Source organism: Oncorhynchus keta, chromosome 2, assembly GCF_023373465.1.
Source record: "Oncorhynchus keta strain PuntledgeMale-10-30-2019 chromosome 2, Oket_V2, whole genome shotgun sequence".
NCBI classification, from domain to species: domain Eukaryota; kingdom Metazoa; phylum Chordata; class Actinopteri; order Salmoniformes; family Salmonidae; genus Oncorhynchus; species Oncorhynchus keta.
The window spans coordinates 2,255,657-2,283,554 of record NC_068422.1 but is presented as its reverse complement, the minus strand read 5'-3'; the positions used below and the strand labels follow the sequence as shown (position 1 = coordinate 2,283,554).

The 27,898-nt window shown below is 45.8% G+C and overlaps 1 protein-coding gene across 1 annotated transcript in view; it reads left to right on the top strand.

Moving 5' to 3' along the window:
- LOC118396697 (protein phosphatase 1 regulatory subunit 21-like) overlaps nucleotides 1-27,898 on the top strand; it is a 54,053-nt gene that overhangs the window by 22,852 nt on the left and 3,303 nt on the right. The window contains exons 14-21 of the mRNA XM_052470750.1: nucleotides 134-261; nucleotides 11,492-11,644; nucleotides 11,896-11,988; nucleotides 12,169-12,432; nucleotides 17,630-17,665; nucleotides 17,943-18,059; nucleotides 18,730-18,828; nucleotides 19,196-19,324. Coding sequence (XP_052326710.1) covers nucleotides 134-261; nucleotides 11,492-11,644; nucleotides 11,896-11,988; nucleotides 12,169-12,432; nucleotides 17,630-17,665; nucleotides 17,943-18,059; nucleotides 18,730-18,828; nucleotides 19,196-19,324 — 1,019 coding nt within the window. The remainder of the gene's footprint in view (nucleotides 1-133; nucleotides 262-11,491; nucleotides 11,645-11,895; nucleotides 11,989-12,168; nucleotides 12,433-17,629; nucleotides 17,666-17,942; nucleotides 18,060-18,729; nucleotides 18,829-19,195; nucleotides 19,325-27,898) is intronic.

Below are 27,898 nucleotides of genomic sequence, written 5' to 3'. Positions count from 1 at the left end.
ATTTCTGTTTATTGTTAATACATTTGCAAAAATGTCTGTTTTCGCATGGTCATTATGCAGTATTGTGTGTAGATTGCTGAGAATTTTATATAATCAATTTTAGATTAAGTCTCTCTCTTTCTCCTCTCTATAGAGATGTCTAAGCACTACAGCCAGAAGGCCTGTATGGAACAGCAGTTGCCTACAGTCACTCAGAAGCTCTGCACCACTAACGAGTGTCTGCTGGCTTCCCTGGGCATGCTCACCAACAGCACCGACAAGGTAGGACCATGTACCACTATTTAGTTAGACAAGCGAGATGCTGTGTGTGCCCACTAACAGCACCGGCAAGTTAATACTTAGCAGATAGACATTGTTATCCAAACCAAGTAACAGGGCTGTCAATGAGCGTCTGCTCGTCATCACTAGTTACCACAACCATGAAGTCATAAACCCTCCCTATTTCTAAAATGTGATTTTAAACCTACCCTTAACCACATTGCTAACCTTATGCCTGACCTTATGCCTGATACTTCAGGATTTTGGCAATGAAGCCATTTATCTTCTCCAGAGTCAGATGAACTCGTGGATACCATTTCCATGGAGAGTGGTACTTGGTAATGTGTTGTATGTTTGGGGCAAATCCAATAACACTTGGTATTCAGGACAAAAGGTGAATTGCTTTGCCACATTTTAGGCAGTATTATTTTAGTGCCTTTGCAAACAAGATGCATGTTCTGGAATATGTATATTATGTACAGGCTTCCTTTTTCACCAGCTCTATTAGGTTAGTATTGTGGAATAACGACAATGTGGATTCATCCTCAGTTTTCTCCGATCACAGCCATTGAACTCTTACTGTTTTAAAGTCATCATTGCCTCATGGTGAAATCCCTGAGTGGTTTCCTTCCTCTCTGGCAACGGAGTTAGGAAGGACTCTTGTATCTTTGCAGTGACTGGGTGTATTGATGCACCATCCGAGGTGTTTATTAATAACTTCACCATGCCTCATAGGGATTTTCCATGTCTGCTTGTTTTATTTTCACCCATCTACCAATACGTGCCCTTTGTGAGGCATTGGAAAATCTACCTGGCCTTTGTGGCTGAATTTGTTTGAAATTCACTGCTTGAGTGAGGGACCTTTACAATTATCGGCATGTGTAGGGTACAGTGATCAGTCATTCAAAAAATCCTGTTTAACACTATTATTGCACACAGTGAGTTCATGCAACTTATTATGTGACTTGTTAAGCAGATTTTTTAGTCCTGAACTTATTTAAGGGGAACACAAGGTTTGGATACTTATTGACTCAAGACATTTCAGCTTTTCATGGAGAAGTCCATGGAGAATAATGGCACCTCCTCCTAGCTGCTCACTGCACTGAGGGTAAGAAACATTGTCACCACCTTTAAAACTACAATCGATAGTTTAAATAAGCATTTTTCTACCGCTGGCCATGCTTTCCACCTGGCTACCCCTACCCCGGCCAACATCTCAGCACCCCATCTGCTTCTCCTTCACCCAAATCCAGACAGCTGATGTTCTGAAAGAGCTCAAATCTGGATCCTACAAATCAGCTGGGCTAGACAATCTGGACCCTCTCTTTCTAAAATGATCTGCTGAAATTGTTGCAACCCCTATTACAAGCCTATTCAACCTCTCTTTTGTATCGTCTGATATTCCTAAAGATTGGAAAGCTGCCGTGGTCAACCCTCTCTTCAAAGGGGGAGACACGCTTGACCCAAACTGTTATAGACATTTTTCCATCCTGCCCTGCCTTTTTATAAAATCTTCGAAAGCCAAGTAAAAAAACCGATAACCGACCATTTCGAATCCCACCTTCTCCACTATGCAATCTGTTTTCTGAGCTGGAGCATGGCTGCGGTGCACCCATGACAAGGTCCTAAACAATATCATAACCGCCATTGATAAAAGAAAGTACTGTGCAGCCGCCTTCATCGACCTGGCCAAGGCTCACCACATTCTTATCGGCAGACTCCATAGCCTTGGCTTCTCAAATTACTTCCTCGCCTGGTTCACCAACTACTTTTCAGATAGAGTTCAGTGTGTCAAATCGGAGAACCTGTTGTACGGACCTCTGGCAATCTCTATGGGGGTGCCACAGGGTTTAATTCTTGGGCCGACTCATTTCTCTGTATATATCAATAATGTCGCTCAAGGTTAACATCAGTTTTCAAAACACTTTTCCTTAACCACGTCTCTGTAATGACCAACACGTCTGGATTGGAGCTGTGAACCCAGACTATCAATTGATACATTTTAGGTGATAAGCTTCTCGTGTTAACATACAGACAACTCAGGTTTTTACGAGAGTAGTAATCAGGGAAATGGTTATCAGAGCCAGAATTGGCGCAAGCAACAGTAGATTGGCCAAGGGGGAACATGCACATTTCCAGATATCATCAGCAGTAATACAATTAGGGCACGGCAGAGGACAGGGAGAGCAGCATTGATTTTTTTTTATATGAGATTTTAATGTGTATCAGATGGCAACAAGATCATATTGCACAGCAATTCCATCAGGTAACATGAATACAAAGCCGGTGGGAGGTGGTTAGAAAAGGATGGGAGGCCAAGAGTCCCTGTAACAAATAGTGAGTCAGCGTCCCGAGTATGGGAACAAACAGTTTGTCCCACGGTTGGGTAAACAAGCAAGTTCATAGCCAACAAAGGACATGAGTCCCGAGGCATAAAGCCAGACAGGGCAGACGGTGAACAGACCGCCAGGTGGAATCCATGCACCAGTGCAGCAGGCAACGGGAGTATGTTTCATACCCACTTGGGAGAAGCTTTTATTTATGAAGGCAGATTTCTTGTAGAAAATCCTAGCTTGCTACTGTCGCTAGCAAGTCTCTGTCCACTGTTTTTTCCCCCACCCCACATGCTAAAGGAGGTTTCTGTTTCTTGCTGGTTATTGGTTTGCCAGATTGAATCCATATTACCTCAACTACCTTGTATCCTGGCATATTGACCCAGTACCGGTACTCCTTGTTTATATAGCCTCGTTATTATTTTGTGTTACTATTTCCTTTTTGTCAACAACAAAAATCATGAAGTGTGCAAAATCCAGCACACAGCCATAGAATCTCCATAGACACAAATTGTCAGTAGAATGCCCTTACGGAGAGCTCCGTGACTTTCAACGTGGTACCGTCATTGGATGCAACCTTTCCAACAAGTCAGTTTGTAAAATGTCTATCTTGCTAGAGTTGCCCCGGTCAACTGTAAACTCATAGAACAGGACTGCCGAGTGCTGAAGTGCGTAAAAAATCGTCGTTGGGAGCTTCATGAAATGGGTTTCCTTGGTCGAGCAGCACCACACAAGCCTAAGATCACAATGCCAAGCGTGGGCTAGAATGGTGAAAAGCTCACCGCTATTGGACTCTGGAGCAGTGGAAACGCGTTTTCTGGTGTGAATCACGCTTCACCATCTGGTAGTCTGACGGACGAATCTGGGTTTGGCGGATGCCCGGAGAACGCTACCTGTCCGACTGTATAGAGCCAACTGTAGTTCACTGGAGGAGGAATAATGGTCTGGGACTGTTTTTCATGGTTCGGGCTAGGCCCCTTAGTTATAGTGATTGGAAATGTTAACGCTACAGCATACAATGACATTCAATACAATTTTGTGCTTCCAACTTTTTATATATTTTTGTTGTTGATATGATCAGTAGAGTTTAAGTAGTGTCTGGCTCATCAACTGTGCTGATTGGTCTACAATACATGACCACAGAGATGGAGAGCTCAGCTGGGGCAGATGGGAAATGTTCACAGATCCGCACCATATCAGTGTGTTTACAGCTGTGTACCCCAGATAAAGGCTGGGGGCTTTGAAACAGACAGAGCTGTCTACACTGCTCAAAAAAATAAAGGAAAGGGAACACTAAAATAACACATCCTAGATCTGAATGAAATATTCTTATTAAATACTTTTTTCTTTACATAGTTGAATGTGCTGACCACAAAATCACACAAATGATCAATGGAAATCAAATGTATCAACCCATGGAGGTCTGTATTTGGAGTCACACTCAAAATTAAAGTGGAAAACCACACTACAGGCTGATCCAACTTTGATGTAATGTCCTAATCTTAGTCCGCCCCATCCCGCATGCGGGATCGTGACTACAGCCTCAAGCTCATTACCATAACGCAACGTTAGCGATTTCTAAAAATCGCAAATGAAATGAAATAAATATGCCTGCTCTCAAGCTTATCCTTTTCTTAACAATCCTGTCGTCTCAGATTTTCAAAATATGCTTTAGAACCAGAGAAAATCAATAATTTGTGTAAGAGTGGTGATAGCTAGCTTAGCATTTAGCGTTAGCATTTAGCACGCAACATATTCACAAAAAACAGCAAAGGGATCAAATAAAATAATTTACCTTTGAAGAACTTCAGATGTTTCAATGAGGAGACTCTCAGTTACATAGCAGATGTCCAGTTTTTCCTGAAAGATTCTTGTGTAGGACACATCGTTCCGTTTTGTTACTATGCATTTGGCTACCGAAACTAACCGAAAATTCAGTCACCTACACGTCAAACTTTTTTCCGAATTAACTCCATAATATCGACTGAAACATGGAAAACGTTGTTTGAATCAATCCTCAAGGTGTTTTGTCATATCTCTCTATTGAAATGGCAGTCCTAGAAGCCTGCATTATTCTCTGATTTGGATGGAAAAATACTGGTAGCTGACTTTTGCGCACCAATTTCCACGCAGACACCGTGCGGGACACTTGGCAATTGTAGTCTCTTATGGTCAATCTTCCAATGATATGCCTACAAATACGTCACAATGCTGCAGACACCTTGGGGAAACGCTAGAAAGTGTCTGTTCATTCCTGTCGCATTCACAGCCATATAAGGCGATCATGGAAAACATACCTTCAGAAATCCTGTTGATTTCCTGGTCGCTCAAACATCTTGGTTTTGCCTGAAGCTTTTGTTCTAAGGCACTCACAGTGAAAATCTTTGCAGTTCTGGAAACGTCAGTGTCTTCTTTCCAAAGCTATCAATTCCAAGCATAGTCAAGCATCTTTTCGTGACAAAATATTGCGCTTAAAACGGGCACGTGTTTTTATCCAAAAATGAAATACTGCCCCTATAGGACTAACAGGTTAAAATAAGTCAAAATGAAGCTCAGTAGTGTGTGTGGCCTCCACGTGCCTGTATGACCTCCCTACAACGCCTGGGCATGCTCCTGTTGAGGTGGTGGATGGTCTCCTGAGGGATCTCCTCCCAGACCTGGACGAAAGCATCCGCAAACTCCTGGACAGTCGTGGTGCAACGTGGCGTTGGTGGATGGAGCGAGACATGATGTCCCAGATGTGCTCAATTGGATTCAGGTCTGGGGAACGGGCGGGCCAGTCCATAGCATCAATGCCTTCCTCTTGCAGGAACTGCTGACACACTCCAGCCACATGAGGTCTAGCATTGTCTTGCATTAGGAGGAACCCAGGGCCAACCACACCAGCATATGGTCTCACAAGGGGTCTGAGGATCTCGTCTCTGTGCCTAATGGCAGTCAGGCTACCTCTGGCGAGCACATGGAGGGCTGTGTGGCCCCTGAAAGAAATGCCACCCCACACCATGACTGACCCACCGCCAAACCGGTCATGCTGGAGGATGTTGCAGGCAGCAGAACGTTCTCCACAGCGTCTCCAGACTGTCACGTCTGTCACATGTGCTCAGTGTGAACCTTCTTTCATCTGTGAAGAGCACAGGGCGCCAGTGGCGAATTTGCCAATCTTGGTGTTCTCTGGCAAATGCCAAACGTCCTGCACGGTGTTGGGCTGCAAGCACAACCCCCACCTGTGGACGTCGGGTCCTCATACCACCCTCATGGAGTCTGTTTCTGACCGTTTGAGCAGACACATGCACATTTGTGGCCTGCTGGAGGTCATTTTTCAGGACTCTGGCAGTGCTCCTCCTGCTCCTCCTTGCACAAAGGCGGAGGTAGCGGTCCTGCTGCTGGGTTGTTGCCCTCCTACGGCCTCCTCCACGTCTCCTGATGTACTGGCCTGTCTCCTGGTAGCGCCTCCATGATCTGGACATACGCTGACAGACACAGCAAACCTTCTTGCCACATCTCTCATTGATGTGCCATCCTGGATGAGCTGCACTACCTGAGCCAGTTGTGTGGGTTGTAGTTGTGCTACCACTAGAGTGAAAGCACCGCCAGCATTCAAAAGTGACCAAAACATCAGCCAGGAAGCATAGGAACTGAGTGGTCTGTGGTCCCCATCTACAGAACCACTCCCTTATTGGGGGTGTCTTGCTAATTGCCTATAATTTCCACCTGTTGTCTTTTCCATTTGCACAACAGCATGTCATTTATTGTTAATCAGTGTTGCTTCCTAAGTGGACAGTTTGATTTCACAGAAGTGTGAGTGACTTGGAGTTACATTGTGTTGTTTAAGTGTTCCCTTTATTTTTTTGAGCAGTGTACTTTAGAAGCATGTGTATGAGCCCTGCGGGAATTGAACACACGACCTTACCAACTGATCCACACTGAGTCCTTGGAGCGTTGGGCTAACCAACTGATCCACACCGAGGCCTTGGAGCGTCGGCCTAACCAACTGATCCCCACCGAGGCCTTGGAGCGTTGGTCTAACCAACTGATCCCCACCGAGGCCTTGGAGCGTTGGGCTAACCAACTGATCCCCACCGAGGCCTTGGAGCGTTGGTCTAACCAACTGATCCCCACCGAGGCCTTGGAGCGTTGGGCTAACCAACTGATCCCCACCGAGGCCTTGGAGCGTTGGTCTAACCAACTGATCCCCACCGAGGCCTTGGAGCGTTGGTCTAACCAACTGATCCCCACCGAGGCCTTGGAGCGTTGGTCTAACCAACTGATCCCCACCGAGGCCTTGGAGCGTTGGTCTAACCAACTGATCCCCACCCACCGAGGCCTTGGAGCGTTGGGCTAACCAACTGATCCCCACCGAGGCCTTGGAACCAACTGATCCCCACCGAGGCCTTGGAGCGTTGGGCTAACCAACTGATCCCCACCGAGGCCTTGGAGCGTTGGTCTAACCAACTGATCCCCACCGAGGCCTTGGAGCGTTGGTCTAACCAACTGATCCCCACCGAGGCCTTGGAGCGTTGGGCTAACCAACTGATCCCCACCGAGGCCTTGGAGCGTTGGTCTAACCAACTGATCCCCACCGAGGCCTTGGAGCGATCCCCACCGAGGCCTGGAGCGTTGGTCTAACCAACTGATCCAACTGATCGACTGATCCCCACCGAGGCCTTGGAGCGTTGGGCTAACCAACTGATCCCCACCGAGGCCTTGGAGCGTTGGGCTAACCAACTGATCCCCACCGAGGCCTTGGAGCGTTGGTCTAACCAACTGATCCCCACCGAGGCCTTGGAGCGTTGGTCTAACCAACTGATCCACACCGAGGCCTTGGAGCGTTGGTCTAACCAACTGATCCTCACCGAGGCCTTGGTGCGTTGGGCTAACCAACTGATCCCCACCGAGGCCTTGGAGCGTTGGTCTAACCAACTGATCCCCACCGAGGCCTTGGAGCGTTGGGCTAACCAACTGATCCCCACCGAGGCCTTGGAGCGTTGGGCTAACCAACTGATCCCCACCGAGGCCTTGGAGCGTTGGTCCAACTGACCCCAACTGATCCCCACCGAGGCCTTGGAGCGTTGGTCTAACCAACTGATCCCCACCGAGGCCTTGGAGCGTTGGTCTAACCAACTGATCCCCACCGAGGCCTTGGAGCGTTGGGCTAACCAACTGATCCCCACCGAGGCCTTGGAGCGTTGGGCTAACCAACTGATCCCCACCGAGGCCTTGGAGCGTTGGGCTAACCAACTGATCCCCACCGAGGCCTTGGAGCGTTGGGCTAACCAACTGATCCCCACCGAGGCCTTGGAGCGTTGGTCTAACCAACTGATCCCCACCGAGGCCTTGGAGCGTTGGTCTAACCAACTGATCCCCACCGAGGCCTTGGAGCGTTGGTCTAACCAACTGATCCCCACCGAGGCCTTGGAGCGTTGGTCTAACCAACTGATCCCCACCGAGGCCTTGGAGCGTTGGTCTAACCAACTGATCCCCACCGAGGCCTTGGAGCGTTGGTCTAACCAACTGATCCCCACCGAGGCCTTGGAGCGTTGGTCTAACCAACTGATCCCCACCGAGGCCTTGGAGCGTTGGTCTAACCAACTGATCCCCACCGGGCCTTGGAGCGTTGGGCTAACCAACTGATCCCCACCGAGGCCTTGGAGCGTTGGGCTAACCAACTGATCCCCACCGAGTCCATGGAGCGTTGGTCTAACCAACTGATCCCCACCGAGGCCTTGGAGCGTTGGGCTAACCAACTGATCCCCACCGAGCCTTGGAGCGTTGGTCTAACCAACTGATCCCCACCGAGGCCTTGGAGCGTTGGTCTAACCAACTGATCCCCACCGAGGCCTTGGAGCGTTGGGCTCCAACTGATCCCCACCGAGGCCTTGGAGCGTTGGTCTAACCAACTGATCCCCACCGAGGCCTTGGCGTTGGTCTAACCAACTGATCCCCACCGAGGCCTTGGAGCGTTGGTCTAACCAACTGATCCCCACCGAGGCCTTGGAGCGTTGGTCTAACCAACTGATCCCCACCGAGGCCTTGGAGCGTTGGGCTAACCAACTGATCCCCACCGAGGCCTTGGAGCGTTGGTCTAACCAACTGATCCCCACCGAGGCCTTGGAGCGTTGGTCTAACCAACTGATCCCCACCGAGGCCTTGGAGCGTTGGGCTAACCAACTGATCCCCACCGAGGCCTTGGAGCGTTGGGCTAACCAACTGATCCCCACCGAGGCCTTGGAGCGTTGGGCTAACCAACTGATCCCCACCGAGGCCTTGGAGCGTTGGTCTAACCAACTGATCCCCACCGAGGCCTTGGAGCGTTGGTCTAACCAACTGATCCACACCGAGGCCTTGGAGCGTTGGTCTAACCAACTGATCCCCACCGAGGCCTTGGAGCGTTCGTCTAACCAACTGATCCCCACCGAGGCCTTGGAGCGTTCGTCTAACCAACTGATCCCCACCGAGGCCTTGGAGCGTTGGTCTAACCAACTGATCCCCACCGAGGCCTTGGAGCGTTGGGCTAACCAACTGATCCCCACCGAGGCCTTGGAGCGTTGGGCTGATCCCCACCGAGGCCTTGGAGCGTTGGGCTAACCAACTGATCCCCACCGAGGCCTTGGAGCGTTGGGCTAACCAACTGATCCCCACCGAGGCCTTGGAGCGTTGGGCTAACCAACTGATCCCCACCGAGGCCTTGGAGCGTTGGGCTAACCAACTGATCCCCACCGAGGCCTTGGAGCGTTGGGCTAACCAACTGATCCCCACCGAGGCCTTGGAGCGTTGGGCTAACCAACTGATCCCCACCGAGGCCTTGGAGCGTTGGGCTCCAACTGATCCCCACCGAGGCCTTGGAGCGTTGGGCTAACCAACTGATCCCCACCGAGGCCTTGGAGCGTTGGGCTAACCAACTGATCCCCACCGAGGCCTTGGAGCGTTGGGCTAACCAACTGATCCCCACCGAGGCCTTGGAGCGTTGATCCCCACCGGCTAGGGCTACCAACTGATCCCCACCGAGGCCTTGGAGCGTTGGGCTAACCAACTGATCCCCACCGAGGCCTTGGAGCGTTGGGCTAACCAACTGATCCCCACCGAGGCCTTGGAGCGTTGGTCTAACCAACTGATCCCCACCGAGGCCTTGGAGCGTTGGGCTAACCAACTGATCCACACCGAGGCCTTGGAGCGTTGGGCTAACCAACTGATCCACACCGAGGTCTTGGAGCGTTCGTCTAACCAACTGATCCACACCGAGGCCTTGGAGCGTTGGTCTAACCAACTGATCCCCACCGAGGCCTTGGAGCGTTGGTCTAACCAACTGATCCCCACCGAGGCCTTGGAGCGTTGGGCTAACCAACTGATCCCCACCGAGGCCTTGGAGCGTTGGTCTAACCAACTGATCCCCACCGAGGCCTTGGAGCGTTGGTCTAACCAACTGATCCCCACCGAGGCCTTGGAGCGTTGGTCTAACCAACTGATCCCCACCGAGGCCTTGGAGCGTTGGGCTAACCAACTGATCCCCACCGAGGCCTTGGAGCGTTGGGCTAACCAACTGATCCCCACCGAGGCCTTGGAGCGTTGGGCTAACCAACTGATCCCCACCTTGGAGCGTTGGGCTAACCAACTGATCCCCACCGAGGCCTTGGAGCGTTGGGCTAACCAACTGATCCCCACCGAGGCCTTGGAGCGTTGGGCTAACCAACTGATCCCCACCGAGGCCTTGGAGCGTTGGTCTAACCAACTGATCCCCACCGAGGCCTTGGAGCGTTGGTCTAACCAACTGATCCCCACCGAGGCCTTGGAGCGTTGGTCTAACCAACTGATCCCCACCGAGGCCTTGGAGCGTTGGTCTAACCAACTGATCCCCACCGAGGCCTTGGAGCGTTGGGCTAACCAACTGATCCCCACCGAGGCCTTGGAGCGTTGGGCTAACCAACTGATCCCCACCGAGGCCTTGGAGCGTTGGTCTAACCAACTGATCCACACCGAGGCCTTGGAGCGTTGGTCTAACCAACTGATCCTCACCGAGGCCTTGGTGCGTTGGGCTAACCAACTGATCCCCACCGAGGCCTTGGAGCGTTGGTCTAACCAACTGATCCCCACCGAGGCCTTGGAGCGTTGGGCTATTAGTTAATGGTGTATAATGTCAATGTGTGCTGATGTTTAGTAACGAGAGACAATCTCTCTAGGCTAGAGGTTTATGATCAGTTGTGAGGACACTTTAATGGACACATGCACACGTGGGCACACACACACGATCAGAATACTTGTAGAGCTGTGGTCATCCTTCACGTGATCTAACTGTGTGTGTGTGTGTGTGTGGAGGCTATCATCACCAGAGCATTTTATAGATTTATTTTCTCGGATCTAAAGTAAAAGTCCTGTCCTCAGCTTGACAGGTCACTACTCCAGGAGAGGGTTACAGTGTGTAGGCAGGTGTTCAACAGGGACGCACGCTGTTCACTCAGAGGACTGTTTTTTATTTTGAAGTTACCAAAAGTTATAGATTTGGTAATGCCTTTTACTACTACTTTAATGTGTTTTCCAAGTTGCCCGAGGGTGTGTATGAGGTAGATACGCAAGCTTGTCTTTTTTGTTATTATAGTTTTAATAGTGAAGAGGGCTGTTTTTAGTCTGCAGTTGCCTGGCTGGTGAATGGCGCCATCTTTCACGTTTTAAAGGCACTTTTTCGGCACCATATTCTGGAGTATACAAACTTGATAGATTTGTTGATATTCAAATAGCAGTCTGGACTGCAAAATATAGACCTTGAAGACTCTGTATATGGCTCACAAATACTGTCTTAACACATGAAGGCTTATACATGCTTGCAACAAATTTATAAAGCATTAGTGCCTATACCTGTATGCTGTAAAGTCTTACCTTAATATGAATGCTGTACCTTTTTACTACAGATGGCGACATTCTTCAGCAACAACCTGGATTTCTTTACATCTTCGACAGGCTATGGTCTGAGAGGGGGGGTGGGGGTCCTCAACCCCCTGCAGGCAGAGAACATGCTGGGTAACAAGAAGAAGGCTTCTGACTACATGCAGTCCATCAGAAAGGTCAGTTGTGTTGCCTGGCTTCCCAGGCCACGTCACAGACCTGGGTTCAAATACTATTCCAAAATAACTTACTTGTGCTGTGTTTGATTAAGCGTGCCTGGTGAAATAGGATGTGGGAACCAATAGAATAATCCCAAAAGTATAAAGCCCACTCATCTGACACTCCAGGCAGGCTAAAGCAAACCGTGGAATATCCACTGTTGTGGTTCAGTATAACAGTGTGTATTTGACTGTCCTGTCTGTGTATCCAGCCCAGAGCTGAGTCTGTTCCATACAGAGAGGCCCTGTTGAACCGCCGTGTTCTAACCAGCTCTACAGAGAGCAGACAGGGACTCACACAACAGGTATTGATTGTATTTCCACGTTCCTTCCTTCTACTCTCCAGTTTGTAAGGACACAGGCCCTAAGTCTGCCTCTTTATTCTCAAGGTAACCCATTTGGTTACTGACTAGATAAGTGTTATAGAGAAGTATATAAGTCCTCTTACACCTTTCCCTCCTCCCCTTGACCGTTACCACCGAAAGGTGGTGGCGAGCCAGGAGAAGATCGCTCGTCTGGAGCAGGAGAAGGAGCACTGGCTGCTGGAGACCCAGCTGGGCAGGGTGAGGCTGGAGAAGGAGAGCCAACGCATCCAGGACTTGGAGACACAGCTCTCCTCTGCCCTCGGAGGAGGCAGCCCAGCCTCAGCCCTCTCCCTGGGTCTGGGCAGACCAGCCCTCACCAGCCTGGATGATGGCGAGCTGGAGGAGAGAGGAGTAGGGAAGGACGCAATGATAAGCACCAGTCTGGTACTTACGATCTTCACTTGTTTTTTTAAATTTTGAGTTGCAAGAATCCATCTACAGGGATTTCATAAAGAATTTTGCATCCTTATTTTTCTCCAATAGTGTTTTTATTAGGCTTCATCCTCATGTTTCACTACTTGGTTGTCTGCTGAGACTGGCATGATGTGAGATGAAATCTAGGGTGATCATTCCTCCCTTTCCAACCCTCCCCTTTCCCACCAAATGAGTCACACGTCATCGCGGGAGCACCCATAAAATAGGTTTTAGTGTTTTGGCTTCAGTGAGTTGTAGGGTTGCTTATTTTGTGGAATATTCAGAGGTGGGAATTAACGGAAATGTATTAATGGAAATATATGCAAATAAATATTAATACCATTTAAATGTAGATGTTTTTTGCTTTGGACATATTTACCATACAGAAACAGAAACCTTTTACCTTGTCAAATGATTAAATCATTCCAATAGAAATCAAAAAAACAATTTAGTCATGACTTGAACTTCCATGTCTTCTCCCTGGACCTCCTCAATGTCCTCCTCTTGAACATCAGACTGAGGCCTCATCTTCACTGTCACTTTCCAACCTTGTTGAGGATGACACGTTGTCAGGCTCAAAAAGCGTCAAATTTGCCCGGATGTCCGCCAATTTTTCAACCCTTGTATTGGTCAGCCTGTTCCATGCTTTGGTGTATGTGTGTGTTCCGAAATAAGGACCGTTGTGCTCTGAGGTGGCTGATTTGGAGGATGGAGGCAACAGGGGAAAGAGCCTCAGATCTACAAAGTCCCTTCCACCAGGTGGCTGATGCGATATGTTGGCACAACTGCCATATTGCATCTCTATCCCAAAGCCCTTACTTGGAAGTGTACTTTGCCAGAGTGCCAAGAACCTTGCCCTCATCCAGGCCAAGGTGGTGAGACACAGTAGCGATGACACCATAGGCTTAGTTGATCTCTGCACCAGACAGGAAGGATGCTCTTGCCAGCATACTTGGGGTTCAACATGTACGTTGCAGCGTGTATGGGCTTCAGGCAGAAGTCTTCACGCTTTTTGATGCATTTCAGAATGCAGTTTCCTCTGCTTGGAGCAACAGTGAAGTGGGCAGGGCAGTACGGATTTCTTCTCTTACATCTGCAAGCATAGTCTGAACATGAGACAGGATGGAATTGTCTCCCTCAATCTGTGCAATGGCTACTGCTATAGGTTTCAGGCTGCTTAATCTCTCCCAAAATACATAATCCAGGAGGATCCTCTTGATGGGGCTGTCCATATCAGCAGACTGTGACATGGCCAATTTTTTGGAGAGACTCCTTCCCCTCCAGGAGACATGGATGGCATCGATGATGATGACAACACCACCCCAACGGGTGCTGCTGGGCAGCTTCAATGTGGTGCTCTTATTCTTCTCACTTTGCTTGGTGAGGTAGATTGCTGCTATATCTTCATGACCCTTCACATACCTAACAATTTCCTTTGTTCTCTTGTAGAGTGTATTCATGTTTTTCAGTTCCATGATGTCCTTGAGGAGCAGATTAAATGCATGAGCAGCACAGCCAATGGGTGTAATGTGAGGGTATGACTCCTCCACTTCAGACCAACTGCCTTCATGTTTGAAGCATTGTCTATCACCAGTGCAAATACCTTCTGTGGTCCAAGGTCATTGACTGCCTTCAGCTCATCTGCAATATAGAGACCGGTGTGTCTGTTGTCCCTTGTCTGTGTTCTTGTAGAAAACTGGTTGAGGGGTAGAGATGATGTAGTTAATTATTCCTTTCCCACGAACATTCGATCACCCATCAGAGATGATTGCAATACAGTCTGCTTTCTCTATGATTTGCTTTACCTTCACTTTACCTCTGTTGAACTCTGCATCCAGCAAATGAGTAGATAAAACCATGTCTTGTTGGAGGGGTGTATGCTGGGCGAAGAACATTCAGAAATCTCTTCCAATACACATTGCCTGTGAGCATCAGAGGGGAACCAGTTGTATACACAGCTGTAGCAAGACATTCATCAGCCTTTCTCTGACTAAGGTGTCTGATTCATCATTTTCACCTTGAATACATGTTGAGGGACTTTTGTCAGAGGTTGCTTGTTGTGTGCGCTGAGGGAACTTTATGCACTTGGCCAGAGGATTCTGCATCTTTGTTGCGTTCTTCACATATGATTTCAAATCAAATCAAATTTTATTTGTCACATACACATGATTAGCAGATGTTAATGCGAGTGTAGCGAAATGCTTGTGCTTCTAGTTCCGACAATGCAGTAATAACCAACAAGTAATCTAACTAACAATTCCAAAACTACTGTCTTATACACAGTGTAAGGGGATAAAGAATATGTACATAAGGATATATGAATGAGTGATGGTACAGAGCAGCATAGGCAAGATACAGTAGATGGTGTCGAGTACAGTATATACATATGAGATGGGTATGTAAACAAAGTGGCATAGTTAAAGTGGCTAGTGATACATGTATTACATAAGGATGCAGTCGATGATATAGAGTACAGTATATACGTATGCATATGAGATGAATAATGTAGGGTAAGTAACATTATATACGGTAGCATTGTTTAAAGTGGCTAGTGATATATTTTAATTTTAATTTTACCTTTATTTAACCAGGCAAGTCAGTTAAGAACATATTCTTATTTTCAATGACGGCCTGGGAACAGTGGGTTAACTGCCTGTTCAGGGGCAGAACGACAGATTTGTACCTTGTCAGCTCGGGGGTTTGAACTCGCAACCTTCCGGTTACTAGTCCAAAGCTCTAACCACTAGGCTACGCTGCCGCCCCTTTACATCATTTCCCATCAATTCCCATTATTAAAGTGGCTGGAGTTGGGTCAGTGTCAATGACAGTGTGTTGGCAGCAGCCACTCAATGTTAGTGGTGGCTGTTTAACAGTCTGATGGCCTTGAGATAGAAGCTGTTTTTCAGTCTCTCTGTCCCAGCTTTGATGCACCTGTACTGACCTCGCCTTCTGGATGATAGCGGGGTGAACAGGCATTGGTTCGGGTGGTTGATGTCCTTGATGATCTTTATGGCCTTCCTGTAACATCGGGTGGTGTAGGTGTCCTGGAGGGCAGGTAGTTTGCCCCCGGTGATGCGTTGTGCAGACCTCACTACCCTCTGGAGAGCCTTACGGTTGAGGGCGGAGCAGTTGCCGTACCAGGCGGTGATAAAGCCCGCCAGAATGCTCTCGATTGTGCATCTGTAGAAGTTTGAGTGCTTTTGGTGACAAGCCGAATTTCTTCAGCCTCCTGAGGTTGAAGAGGCGCTGCTGCGCCTTCTTCACGATGCTGTCTGTGTGAGTGGACCAATTCAGTTTGTCTGTGATGTGTATGCCGAGGAACTTAAAACTTGCTACCCTCTCCACTACTGTTCCATCGATGTGGATAGGGAGGTGTTCCCTCTGCTGTTTCCTGAAGTCCACAATCATCTCCTTAGTTTTGTTGACGTTGAGTGTGAGGTTATTTTCCTGACACCACACTCCGAGGGCCCTCACCTCCTCCCTTTAGGCCGGCTCGTCGTTGTTGGTAATCAAGCCTACCACTGTTGTGTCGTCCGCAAACTTGATGATTGCGTGCGTGGCCACGCAGTCGTGGTTGAACAGGGAGTACAGGAGAGGGCTCAGAACGCACCCTTGTGGGGCCCCAGTGTTGAGGATCAGCGGGGAGATGTTGTTGCCTACCCTCACCATCTGGGGGCGGCCCGTCAGGAAGTCCAGTACCCAGTTGCACAGGGCGGGGTCGAGACCCAGGGTCTCGAGCTTGATGACGAGCTTGGCGGGTACTATGGTGTTGAATGCCGAGCTGTAGTCGATGAACAGCATTCTCACATAGGTATTCCTCTTGTCCAGATGGGTTAGGGCAGTGTGGTTGAGATTGCATTGTCTGTGGACCTATTTGGGCGGTAAGCAAATTGGAGTGGGTCTAGGGTGTCAGGTAGGGTGGAGGTGATATGGTCCTTGACTAGTCTCTCAAAGCACTTCATGATGACGGAAGTGAGTGCTACGGGGCGGTAGTCGTTTAGCTCAGTTACCTTAGCTTTCTTGGGAACAGGAACAATGGTGGCCCTCTTGAAGCATGTGGGAACAGCAGACTGGTATAGGGATTGATTGAATATGTCCGTATTTGCAAATGTACACTGCTTTTCCTTCTACATTAGCTGCAGAGAAATGTCTCCACATATCAGATAGTGCCGGTGGCATTTTCCTGTATAGAATATAAGAAAAATAATTCAATTCTATGTACAGATAAATAGTTAAGCAGTTAGATTAAACAACTCCTTTAGTAAGATACAGGTTTTAAAATGAAACATGTATGGAAACAGGTGAATTAACACACCTCAGTTAGCAGGCTCAAGCAAGCTAAAACCCACATGGTAGCAAAAACTAACGAGCAGAAACTGTTAACAAGTTAGAAATTATTTAAACATTAGCTTATTTAAACACACTTTTAAACACACCATGGAAAGTTTCTGATAAGCCCTTTGCAACTGGAAAGTTTCCAGCGAGTTGTATTGTCAGTCTCTGGCTCTATCCCAATAATTTCTCCTTTCCCCCCCAAGTATGCACTTGTTCACTATCCTTCACTGATTTGAAAATAACTGATGGGTATAAGAAATGTTGGAAACTCCCTCTAGCTCATGCTTTCACCAATCCAATGTTTTTAGATTTTTGGGAAGTAGTGAACTAGTGTACAATTTTAAGGAAAAAAATGTATATTATTGGGATGCGTCCCAGATCTATTTGTGTTGTCCTATGGTGGTTGTCATTGTTTGGCATAACAACAACCATAGGAGCTGGCAAGATGGCACAAACAGATCTGGGACCAGGCTTACACCCACCCACTCGCTCCGAACACGGTTTGTGCGGTAAGTCACTGGACACTGTTGTCATGTCATTAACAACCAGCTACACTCTTCATTCACAGGCTTTTATAGATGTTATTCCTTTCCAATCCAGTTTTGTTAGTGAATATTAGGCGGACCTGTAGTGTTTTATAGGATTTCAGTGGGAGGGAAATGGGTTTTATTGGCCTGGGCCCTGATCTGTTTGTGCTGTATCTCCAACAATGACTGTAGAAGTTGGCAAAACAGCACAAATAGATCTGGGACCAGTCTTACATTTTATAGCTTTCTCATAGGGAGTTAGTTACTAACTAATGTGTTTCTGTGTTTTATATCTATCGCATTAGGTTGGCATGTTGACCACAACTCCTACCAACGAGGAAGTAAGTTTGTCTTGTTTTTATTACCCAACTATTCTTTAGTCTGATCCTTTTCCCCTCTTTCACGGGACTAGTCTCACTGCTTTCCTGAAAAGATGGACGAATGAACTCATTAATGAACAGATTGTTATACTTTGGAAAATTACACTGACTGCTTGAATGAATGATTGAATAAATGCTCGAATGAATACTATGTAGTAACATGCTAATACAACCTTGTTATGCTAGTGTAATTACAACACAGATATAAGTTGTCGTTGGTCTGTCTCTGTGTGTACAGGTGGGAGACGAGGAGTCCAGAGAACAGCTGATTAAGACTCACTACATGGCCAGAGTAGGAGAACTCACCACACAGCTACAGGTCTCTGACAGCAAGGCTGTTAACTTCCATGCTGAGGTGAGACATGACACACAAGTGCGTAAGCACACACTTTTTAAGGATATGGAGCTGTTATTTTGTCGGTGGACACTGGGGGGATATATGGGGAAGGGGAGTTCCCTGGTTATTCCCAGCCCTACATGATATACACTGAGTGTACAAAACATTAATAACACCTGCTCTTTCCATGACAGACTGACCAGGTGAAAGCTATGATTTCTTATTGATGTCACTTGTTATATCCACTTCAGTCAGTGTAGATGAAGGGGAGGAGACAGGTTAAAGGAGGATTGTTAAGCCTTGAGGCAAATGAGACATGGCTTGTGTATGTGTGCCATTCAGAGGGTGTAAGGGTAAGACAACGGATTTAAGTGCCTTTGAATGGGGTAGGTGCCAGGCACACTGGTTTGTGTCAAGAACTGCAATGCTGCTGGGTTTTTCACGCTCAACAGTGTGTATCAAGAATGGTCCACCACCCAAAGGACAGAGTGTCTGACCGAGGGAACTGGCTTAGGAAGTGTTTCTAACTAAATGTATTTAATGTAGCAGTCACTCCAGTTCAAACCCAGACATGTCTGCCTAGATCTAGTTTCAGTGAAGAGCATCCCATTTACTGACTTCATTAGTTGAAGGAAGTGATCGTCTGTGGATATCTGTTAATTCTTCGTATCTCCTGTGTTGTAACCAGTGTCGAGCCCTGGCCAAGCGTCTGGCCTTGGCAGAGAAGTCACGGGAGACACTGACTGAGGAGGTCAAATTAGCTAATCAGAACATCACACGTCTGCAGGTAAACGTCTGTTGTGTAATTTCCAGACTGAAAGAAAGCAGCTTATCCCAGATCCATCCATTCAGCTAGAATACAATCAGCATTATTACATTGGTAGTTATGCATATTTGTCCTGAACTTGGTCCTCAATTTATTTGCTGTTTTTTTTTGTAAGATTTCCCATTTATTCAATGAAATGCCATTTAGCAGACGCTTTTATCCAAAGTGACTTTTAATCAATCGTTCATACATTTTTAAGTATGGGTGGCCCGGGAATTGAACCCTGGCATTGCAAGAGCCATGCTCCAACTGAGACATGGCAAATTAACTTGAACCTTGAACAATCATACTGGCTCTAACTAACCACAACCTGCTCCTTGTCTTTCAGGATGAGCTTGCCACGACCAAGAGGAGTTACAAGGAACAACTTAGTATGATGAGCGACCACCTGTGCAGCATGAACGAGACTCTCAGCAAACAGAGAGAGGAGATTGACATACTCAAACTGAGCGGCAAGGTACAGAGTCTTCTCACACCGCTCCCTCAATGAGACTAACCTGGATAAATTCAAGTTCAATGAAAATGTGCCACTCACGGGTCTAGACAGACAGAGACGCAATACTAGGTGAGGTTATGCTGACATGCTGTGTAGACATATCCCAATAACAAACTACTATCCAGTCTGAGGGGAACAGGGAGGCTGGGGATGGGGGGGGCATGGAAGCGTCTGAGGGGACCAGGGTGGTGGGGTATAGCAGGGTCTGAAGGGAACTGGGAGGTGGGGTATAGCAGGGTCTGAGGGGAACTGGGAGGTGGAGGAACGGCAAACACGCCTTCTGTCCTGAAACTGCCCAACATACACTTCTGTTAAAACACAGATGAGTATCTTTAAGGGATCGGTATTTTTGCAAAGGGGCCCTAATCTCCTTCCCCAGAGTGAGATTAACTCGTGGAAACAATTTTTTATGTCTCTGCATGCAGTTTGAAGGAAGTTGCTAACGAGCGCGAGTGTAATTGTTAACAATGGAAGTCTATGGTGGTGGTTATTCCCACACTAGCATGCTAGCAGATACCCATAAATCCACTTCAATTAGTGTGAAAGGATCTAAGCCTTGAACTTGAGACATGGATTGTATGTGTGCCATTCATAGAGTGGATGGGCAAGACAAAAGATAAAGTGCCTTTGAACACGTTATGGTAGGTGCTTGGCGCACCAGTTTGAGTGTTTCAAGAACTGCAACACTGCTGGGTTTTTCACGCTCCACAGTTTCCCGTGTGTATCAAGAATAGTCCACTACCCAAAGGACATCCAGCCAACTTGACACAACTGTGGGAACTATTGGAGTCAACATGGGCCAGCATCCCTGTGGAACACTTTCAACACTTTGTTGTCCATACCCTGACGAATTGAGGCTGTTCTGCGGGCAAAAGAAAATAGCTTTAAGTGTTTTATCCAAATACTGGTGGATTCAACTAATAAAATAATTGACAACCTGAGGTCCAGGACCTGAAGAACAGTTTGCAGTTCTCCCAGGGTCAGCTCGATGAGTTGAAACAGGAGAATGGCAAGATGTACAGTGCCTTGCGAAAGTATTCGGCCCCCTTGAACTTTGCGACCTTTTGCCACATTTCAGGCTTCAAACATAAAGATATAAAACTGTATTTTTTTGTGAAGAATCAACAACAAGTGGGACACAATCATAAAGTGGAACGACATTTATTGGATATTTCAAACTTTTTTAACAAATCAAAAACTGAAAAATTCGGCGTGCAAAATTATTCAGCCCCTTTACTTTCAGTGCAGCAAACTCTCTCCAGAAGTTCAGTGAGGATCTCTGAATGATCCAATGTTGACCTAAATGACTAATGATGATAAATACAATCCACCTGTGTGTAATCAAGTCTCCGTATAAATGCACCTGAACTGTGATAGTCTCAGAGGTCCGTTAAAAGCGCAGAGAGCATCATGAAGAACAAGGAACACACCAGGCAGGCCCGAGATACTGTTGTGAAGAAGTTTAAAGCCGGATTTGGATACAAAAAGATTTCCCAAGCTTTAAACATCCCAAGGAGCACTGTGCAAGCAATAATATTGAAATGGAAGGAGTATCGGACCACTGCAAATCTACCAAGACCTGGCCGTCCCTCTAAACTTTCAGCTCATACAAGGAGAAGACTGATCAGAGATGCAGCCAAGAGGCCCATGATCACTCTGGATGAACTGCAGAGATCTACAGCTGAGGTGGGAGACTCTGTCCATAGGACAACAGTCGTATATTGCACAAATCTGGCCTTTATGGAAGAGTGGCAAGAAGAAAGCAATTTCTTAAAGATATCCATAAAGTGTCGTTTAAAGTTTGCCACAAGCCACCTGGGAGACACACCAAACATGTGGAAGAAGGTGCTCTGGTCAGATGAAACCAAAATTGAACTTTTTGGCAACAATGCAAAACGTTATGTTTGGCGTAAAAGCAACACAGCTCATCACCCTGAACACACCATCCCCACTGTCAAACATGGTGGTGGCAGCATCATGGTTTGGGCCTGCTCTTCTTCAGCAGGGACAGGGAAGATGGTTAAAATTGATGGGAAGATGGATGGAGCCAAATACAGGACCATTCTGGAAGAACCTGATGGAGTCTGCAAAGGACCTGAGACTGGGACCGAGATTTGTCTTCCAACAAGACAATGATCCAAAACATAAAGCAAAATCTACAATGGAATGGTTCAAAAATAAACATATCCAGGTGTTAGAATGGCCAAGTCAAAGTCAGACCTGAATCCAATCGAGAATCTGTGGAAAGAACTGAAAACTGCTGTTCACAAATGCTCTCCATCCAACCTCACTGAGCTCGAGCTGTTTTGCAAGGAGTAATGGGAAAATATTTCAGTCTCTCGATGTGCAAAACTGATAGAGACATACCCCAAGCGACTTACAGCTGTAATCGCAGCAAAAGGTGGCGCTACAAAGTATTAACATAAGGGGGCTGGATAATTTTGCACGCCCAATTTTTCAGTTTTTGATCTGTTAAAAAAGTTTGAAATATCCAATAAATGTCGTTCCACTTCATGATTGTGTCCCACTTGTTGTTGATTCTTCACAAAAAAATAGTTTTATCTTTATGTTTGAAGCCTGAAATGTGGCAAAAGGTCGCAAAGTTCCTAGGGGGCCGAATACTTTCGCAAGGCACTGTAAGTCAGTGCGATTAGGACATCAGGTCTGTGTGTGAATACATGATAACAATGAGGGACAATCAAGGCAGAACAACATGGTTGCGGATGGAATTTCAGAATCTCCACATGAGACCTGGACGGAGTGATGATTTCTGATTTAAATTGAAGACCACAGGCAAATTGAGGTGAAGAACCGCCCACAGGACTGGAAAACCCACCACCGGCTCAGGTGACAGGCCAAGGCCGATAGTTGTCAAGTTCCTGAGGTTCAGGACAATGTAGCTGGTCTGGAAAGAGCCAAGAACTTGAGAGGAATGTATATCTTCCTCAACGACTACTATCTTGAAGTTGTGCAACAGAAGAGGAAAGAGGACAGCCATGAAAGCTGCGAAAGTGTGTGGGAGTGCTATGACAGGCTCATTGTCCACCCTCCCTCCCAGAAGCCAGGAAGGGGTAAGAGAGCCAGGCCTATGGGCTCTTTTGCTTCAACCCCGCAGTGCGCGCGCGCACACACACATTGATTAATGGGCTGCTGAATGAATATATTTTCTCTTGTTTTGTTTGCTCTTTTCAGTATTATGCCTCTCTGATAAGCTACCCAGGAAAGAAACCTCATAACATTCAAATATTAGCCATTTCAGAGACTCACTCCCATAATTAATTTGATTGTATATCCTTGTTCTGTTATATAATCTATAGAATAGGCATGAATGCTTGTTTTTTATTTTACCTTCATTTAACTAGGCAAGTCAGTTAAGAACAAATTCTTATTGTCAATGACAGCCTAGTGGGTTAACTGCCTGTTCAGGGGCAGAACGACAGCCCTTGTCAGCTTGGGGGTTTGAACTTGCAACCTTCCGGTTACTAGTCCAACGCTCTAACCACTAGGCTACCCTGCCGCCCCGTGTGAGGTTTAGAAGTATACAGTTGAAGTCGGAAGTTTACATAACTTAGGTTGAAGTCACTTAACTACATTTTCAACCTCTCCGCAAATTTCTTGTTAATTAACAAACTATAGTTTTGGCAAGTCAGTTGTGTCATGCACAAAGTTGATGTCCTAAGTATTTTTTTCCAACAATTGTCTACAGACAGATTATTTTGCTTATAATTCACTGTATCACATTTCCAGTGGGTCAGAAGTTTACATACACTAAGTTCACTGTGCCTTTAAACAGCTTGGAAAATTCCAGAAATTGTCATGGCTTTTGAAGCTTCTGATAGGCAAATTGACATAATTTGAGTCAATTGGAGGTGTACCCTTGGATGTATTTCAAGGCCTACCTTCAAACTCAGTGCCTCTTTGCTTGACATCATGGGAAAATCAAGAAATCAACCAAGACCTCTGGAAGTCTGGTTCATCCTTGGGAGCGATTTCTAAACACCTGAAGGTACCACGTTCTTTACAAACAATAGTACTCAAGTATAAACACCATGGGACCACACAGCCGTCATACCGCTCAGGAAGGAGACGCGTTCTGTCTCCTAGAGATGAACGAACGTTGATACAAAAAGTGCAAATCAATCCCAGAACAACAGCAAAGAACCTTGTGAAGATGCTGGAGGAAACGGGTACAAAAGTATCTATATCCAGAGTAAAACGAGTCCTATATCGACATAACCTGAAAGGCCGCTCAGCAAGGAAGAAGCTACTGCTCCAAAACCGCCATTAAAAAAAGCCAGACTACGGTTTGCAACTGCACATGGGGACAAAGATCGTACTTTTTGGAGAAATGTCCTCTGGTCTGAAAAAAATAGAGCTGTTTGGCCATAATGACCATCGTTGTGTTTGGAGGAAAAGGGGGGGAGGCTTGCAAGCCGAAGAACACCGTCCCAAACGTGAAGCGCAGGGGTGACAGCATGTCGTGGGGGTGCTTTGCTGTAAGAGGGACTGGTGCACTTCACAAAATAGATGGCATCATGAGAAAAGAAAATTATGTGGATATATTGATGCAACCTCTCAAGACATCAGTCCGGAAGTTAAAGCATGGTCGAAAATGGCATATATCCAAAGTTGTAGCAAAATGGCTTAAGGACAACAAAGTCGAGGTATTGGAGTGGCCGTCACAAAGCCCTGACATTAATCCTATAGAAAATGTGTGGGCAGATCTGACCTACAGACCTACAAACCTGACTCCGTTACACCAGCTGTCAGGAGGAATGGGCCAAATTTCACCCACTTTGTGGGAATCTTGTGGAAGGCTAACCGAAATGTTTGACCTAAGTTAAACAATTTAAAGGCAATACACTCAATTAGTATTTGGTTGCATGTACACTTCTGACCCACTGCGAATGTGATGAATGAAATAAAAGCTGACATCAATCACTACTATTATTCTGATATTTCACATTCTTAAAATAACGTGGTGATCCTAACTGACCTCAGACAGGGAATTTGTATTAGGATTAAATGTCAGGAGTTGTGAAACATTTAAACTCAGTTTGTTTGGCTAAAGTGTATGTAATCTAAGGTGTATGTAATCTAAGGTGTATGTAATCTAAGGTGTATGTAATCTAAGGTGTATGTAATCTTCCCACTGCAACTGTGTATTCAGAGCCGTATCCCTGTAATGCTTAAAGATCTTATGTCAAGTGTTATTGAAGTGTTGTGGTTGCAGGTTCACCTAGCACATGTGAAGCCTTTTCTTTTGGGGTGAAGCTATAGGCTAACAGTCTGTATCTAAATAATGTGTGAAATGATTGAAATTGTATGTGATGTAAACAGAGGTCTACTTTCTTGGGGACCTGAATATTGACTGGTTTTCATCAAGTTGTCCGATCAAGAGGAAGCTTTTTACTGTAAACAGTGCCTGTAATCTGGTTCAAATGATTTAATCAATGAACCAGGCTGATTACAAACACTACAGGAACAAGATCACCACATGCATTGATCACATTTTTACTAACACTGAAGAACTGTATCCTTACTCATTGGATGCAGTGATCACAATATAGTGGCTATATCCAGGGAAGCCAAAGTTCCAAAAGCTGGGCCAATATTACTGTATAAGAGATCATAAAGGTTTTGCTCTGACTCTTATGTGGATGATGTTAAACATTATTTGTTGGTCGGATGTGATTAATAAGGAGCATCCAGACGCTGCACTTGATGAATTTATGAAATTGCTTCTTCAAATGATTGATTAAACATTCACTTGTTAGAAACTGATTAACAGCTGTCCAGGCTCCATTGATGAGGAATTGAAAAACTGTGGCTAATACATCTGGCTGCACTGCAAATTGAGAAATTCTGAGACTAAAGTCCAAAACAAAAGAATCTAGTGTGTCCTGCGTTGTACTATGAAGTCAATATCAATGATATGAAGAATGATGGAAAATACACTTTTGAGCACTTTAAATGAAATTATGGGCAGAAAGACATTCAACTCCATCTTCAATCAAATCAGATGGCTTATCACAAAACCATTTGATGTTGCCATTTTCGATGACTTCATTAGCAAAGTGGGCAAACTTTAGCAGGAAATGCCAACAACGAACAGTGAGCCATCGTTTTCATATACAAGAAAACAAATGATGAAAGAAAAGCATTGCAACTTTGAATATTGTAAAGTTAGTGTGTCGAGGTGGAAAATAGTTATTGATCAATCATGACAAACCTCCTGGGCTTTGACAGCTTAGATGGAAAGCTGCTTAGGATGGAAGCTGACTCTATAGCCACGAGAGGTCGACCGATTTAATCGGAATGGCCGATTTTAATTAGGGCCGATTTCAAGTTTTCATAACAATCTGAATTTTTGGACACCGGTTTGGCCTATTTTTGTATTTTTTTTACACATTTATTTAATCTTTATTTAACTAGGCAAGTCAGTTAAGAACACATTCTTATTTTCAATGACGGCCTTGGAACGGTGGGTTAACTGCCTTGTTCAGGGGCAGAAAGACAGATTTTTACTTTGTCAGCTCGGGATTCAATCTTGCAACCTTATAGTTAACGCTCTAACCACCTGATTACATTGCACTCCACGAGGAGCCTGCCTGTTACGCGAATGTAGTAAGCCAAGGCAAGTTGCTAGCTAGCATTAAACTTATCTTATAAAAAACAATCAATCAATCATAATCACTAGTTAACTAAACATGGTTGATGATATTACTAGTTTATCTAGTGTGTCCTGCGTTGCATATAATTGATGCGGTGCGTATTCGTGAAAAAGGACTGTCGTTGCTCCAATGTGTACCTAACCATAAACATCAATGCCTTTCTTAAAATCAATACACAGAAGTATGTATTTTTAAACCTGCATATTTAGCTAAAAGAAATCCAGGTTAGCAGGCAATATTAACCAGGTGAAATTGTCACTTCTCTTGCGTTCATTGCACGCAAAGTCAGTGTGTATGCAGTTTGGGCTGCCTAATTTGACCGAATTTTACATAATTATGACATAACATTGACGGTTGAGCAATGTAACAGGAATATTTAGACTTATGGATGCCACCCGTTAGATAAAATAAATAATTAAATGTCTTGTTTTTGAGATGATCGTTACCAGATTCTACCACATTAATGACCTAAGGCTCGTATTTCTGTGTGTTATTATGTTATAATTAAGTCTATGATTTGAAAGAGCAGTCTGACTGAGCGGTGGTAGGCACCAGCAGGCTCGTAAGCATTCGTTCAAACAGCACTTTCGTGCGTTTTTCCAGCAGCTCTTCGCAATGCTTCAAGCCTATCAACTCCTGAGATTAGACAGGTGTAACCGATGTGACATGGCTAGCTAGTTTGCGGGGTGCACGCTAATAGCGTTTCAAACGTCACTCGCTCTGAGACTTGGAGTAGTTATTCCCCTTGCTCTGCATGGGTAACGCTGCTTCGAGGTTGGCTGTTGTCGTTGTGTTCCTGGTTCGAGCCCAGGTAAGAGCGAGGAGAGGGATGGAAGCTATACTGTTACACTGGCAATACTAAAGTGCCTATCAGAACATCCAATAGTCAAAGGTTAATGAAATACAAAATGGTATAGAGAGAAATAATCCTATAATTCCTATAATTACAACCTAAAACTTCTTACCTGAGAATATTGAAGACTCATGTTACAAGAACCAGCAGCTTTCATATGTTCTCATGTTCTGAGCAAGGAACTGAAACGTTAGCTTTCTTACATGGCACATAATTCACTTTTACTTTCTTCTCCAACACTTTTTGTTTTTTACATTATTTAAACCAAATTGAACATGTTTCAATATTTGAGACTAAATTGGTTTTATTGATTGATATTATATTAAGTTACAATAATACTGAATGAATACTTATTTTAATTGTTATTATTACACATTTTAAAAAATCGGCATCTGCTTTTTTTGGTCCTCCAATTATCGGTATCGGCGTTGAAAAATCATAATCAGTCAACCTCTAATAGCAGTGGCTCTGTCATATCTTTAATCTGAGCCTAGAGGAAATATTTTGTCCTCAGGCCTGGAGGGAAGCCAAAGTAATTCCACTACCCTAGTGGTAGCATCTCTCTAAGCCCTTTACTCTTTTCTATTCTTGCCACTGGCATTATACAAAGCATTTGTATGCTTATGATTCAACCATATACGCATCAGCGACCACAGCTAATGAAGTCACTTAAAAAATACAAAATAAATGTATCCCTCTTTCTCCCCAACTTCGTGATTTCCAATTGGTAGTTAGTCTTGTCTAATCGCTGCAACTCCCATATGGACTCGGGAGAGGTGAAAGACCCTGCCAAGCCGGACTGCTTCTTGACACCGCTCGCTTAACCCGGAAGCCAGCCCGCACCAGTGTGTTGGAGGAAACGCTGTACAACTGCTGACCGTGTCAGTGTGCATGTGCCCGGGCCACCACAGGAGTTGCTAGAGCACAATGGGACAAGGACATCCCAACCCATACAACGCTGGGCCAATTGTGTCTCTCCCGGTCACGGCCAGCTGCAACACAGCGCAG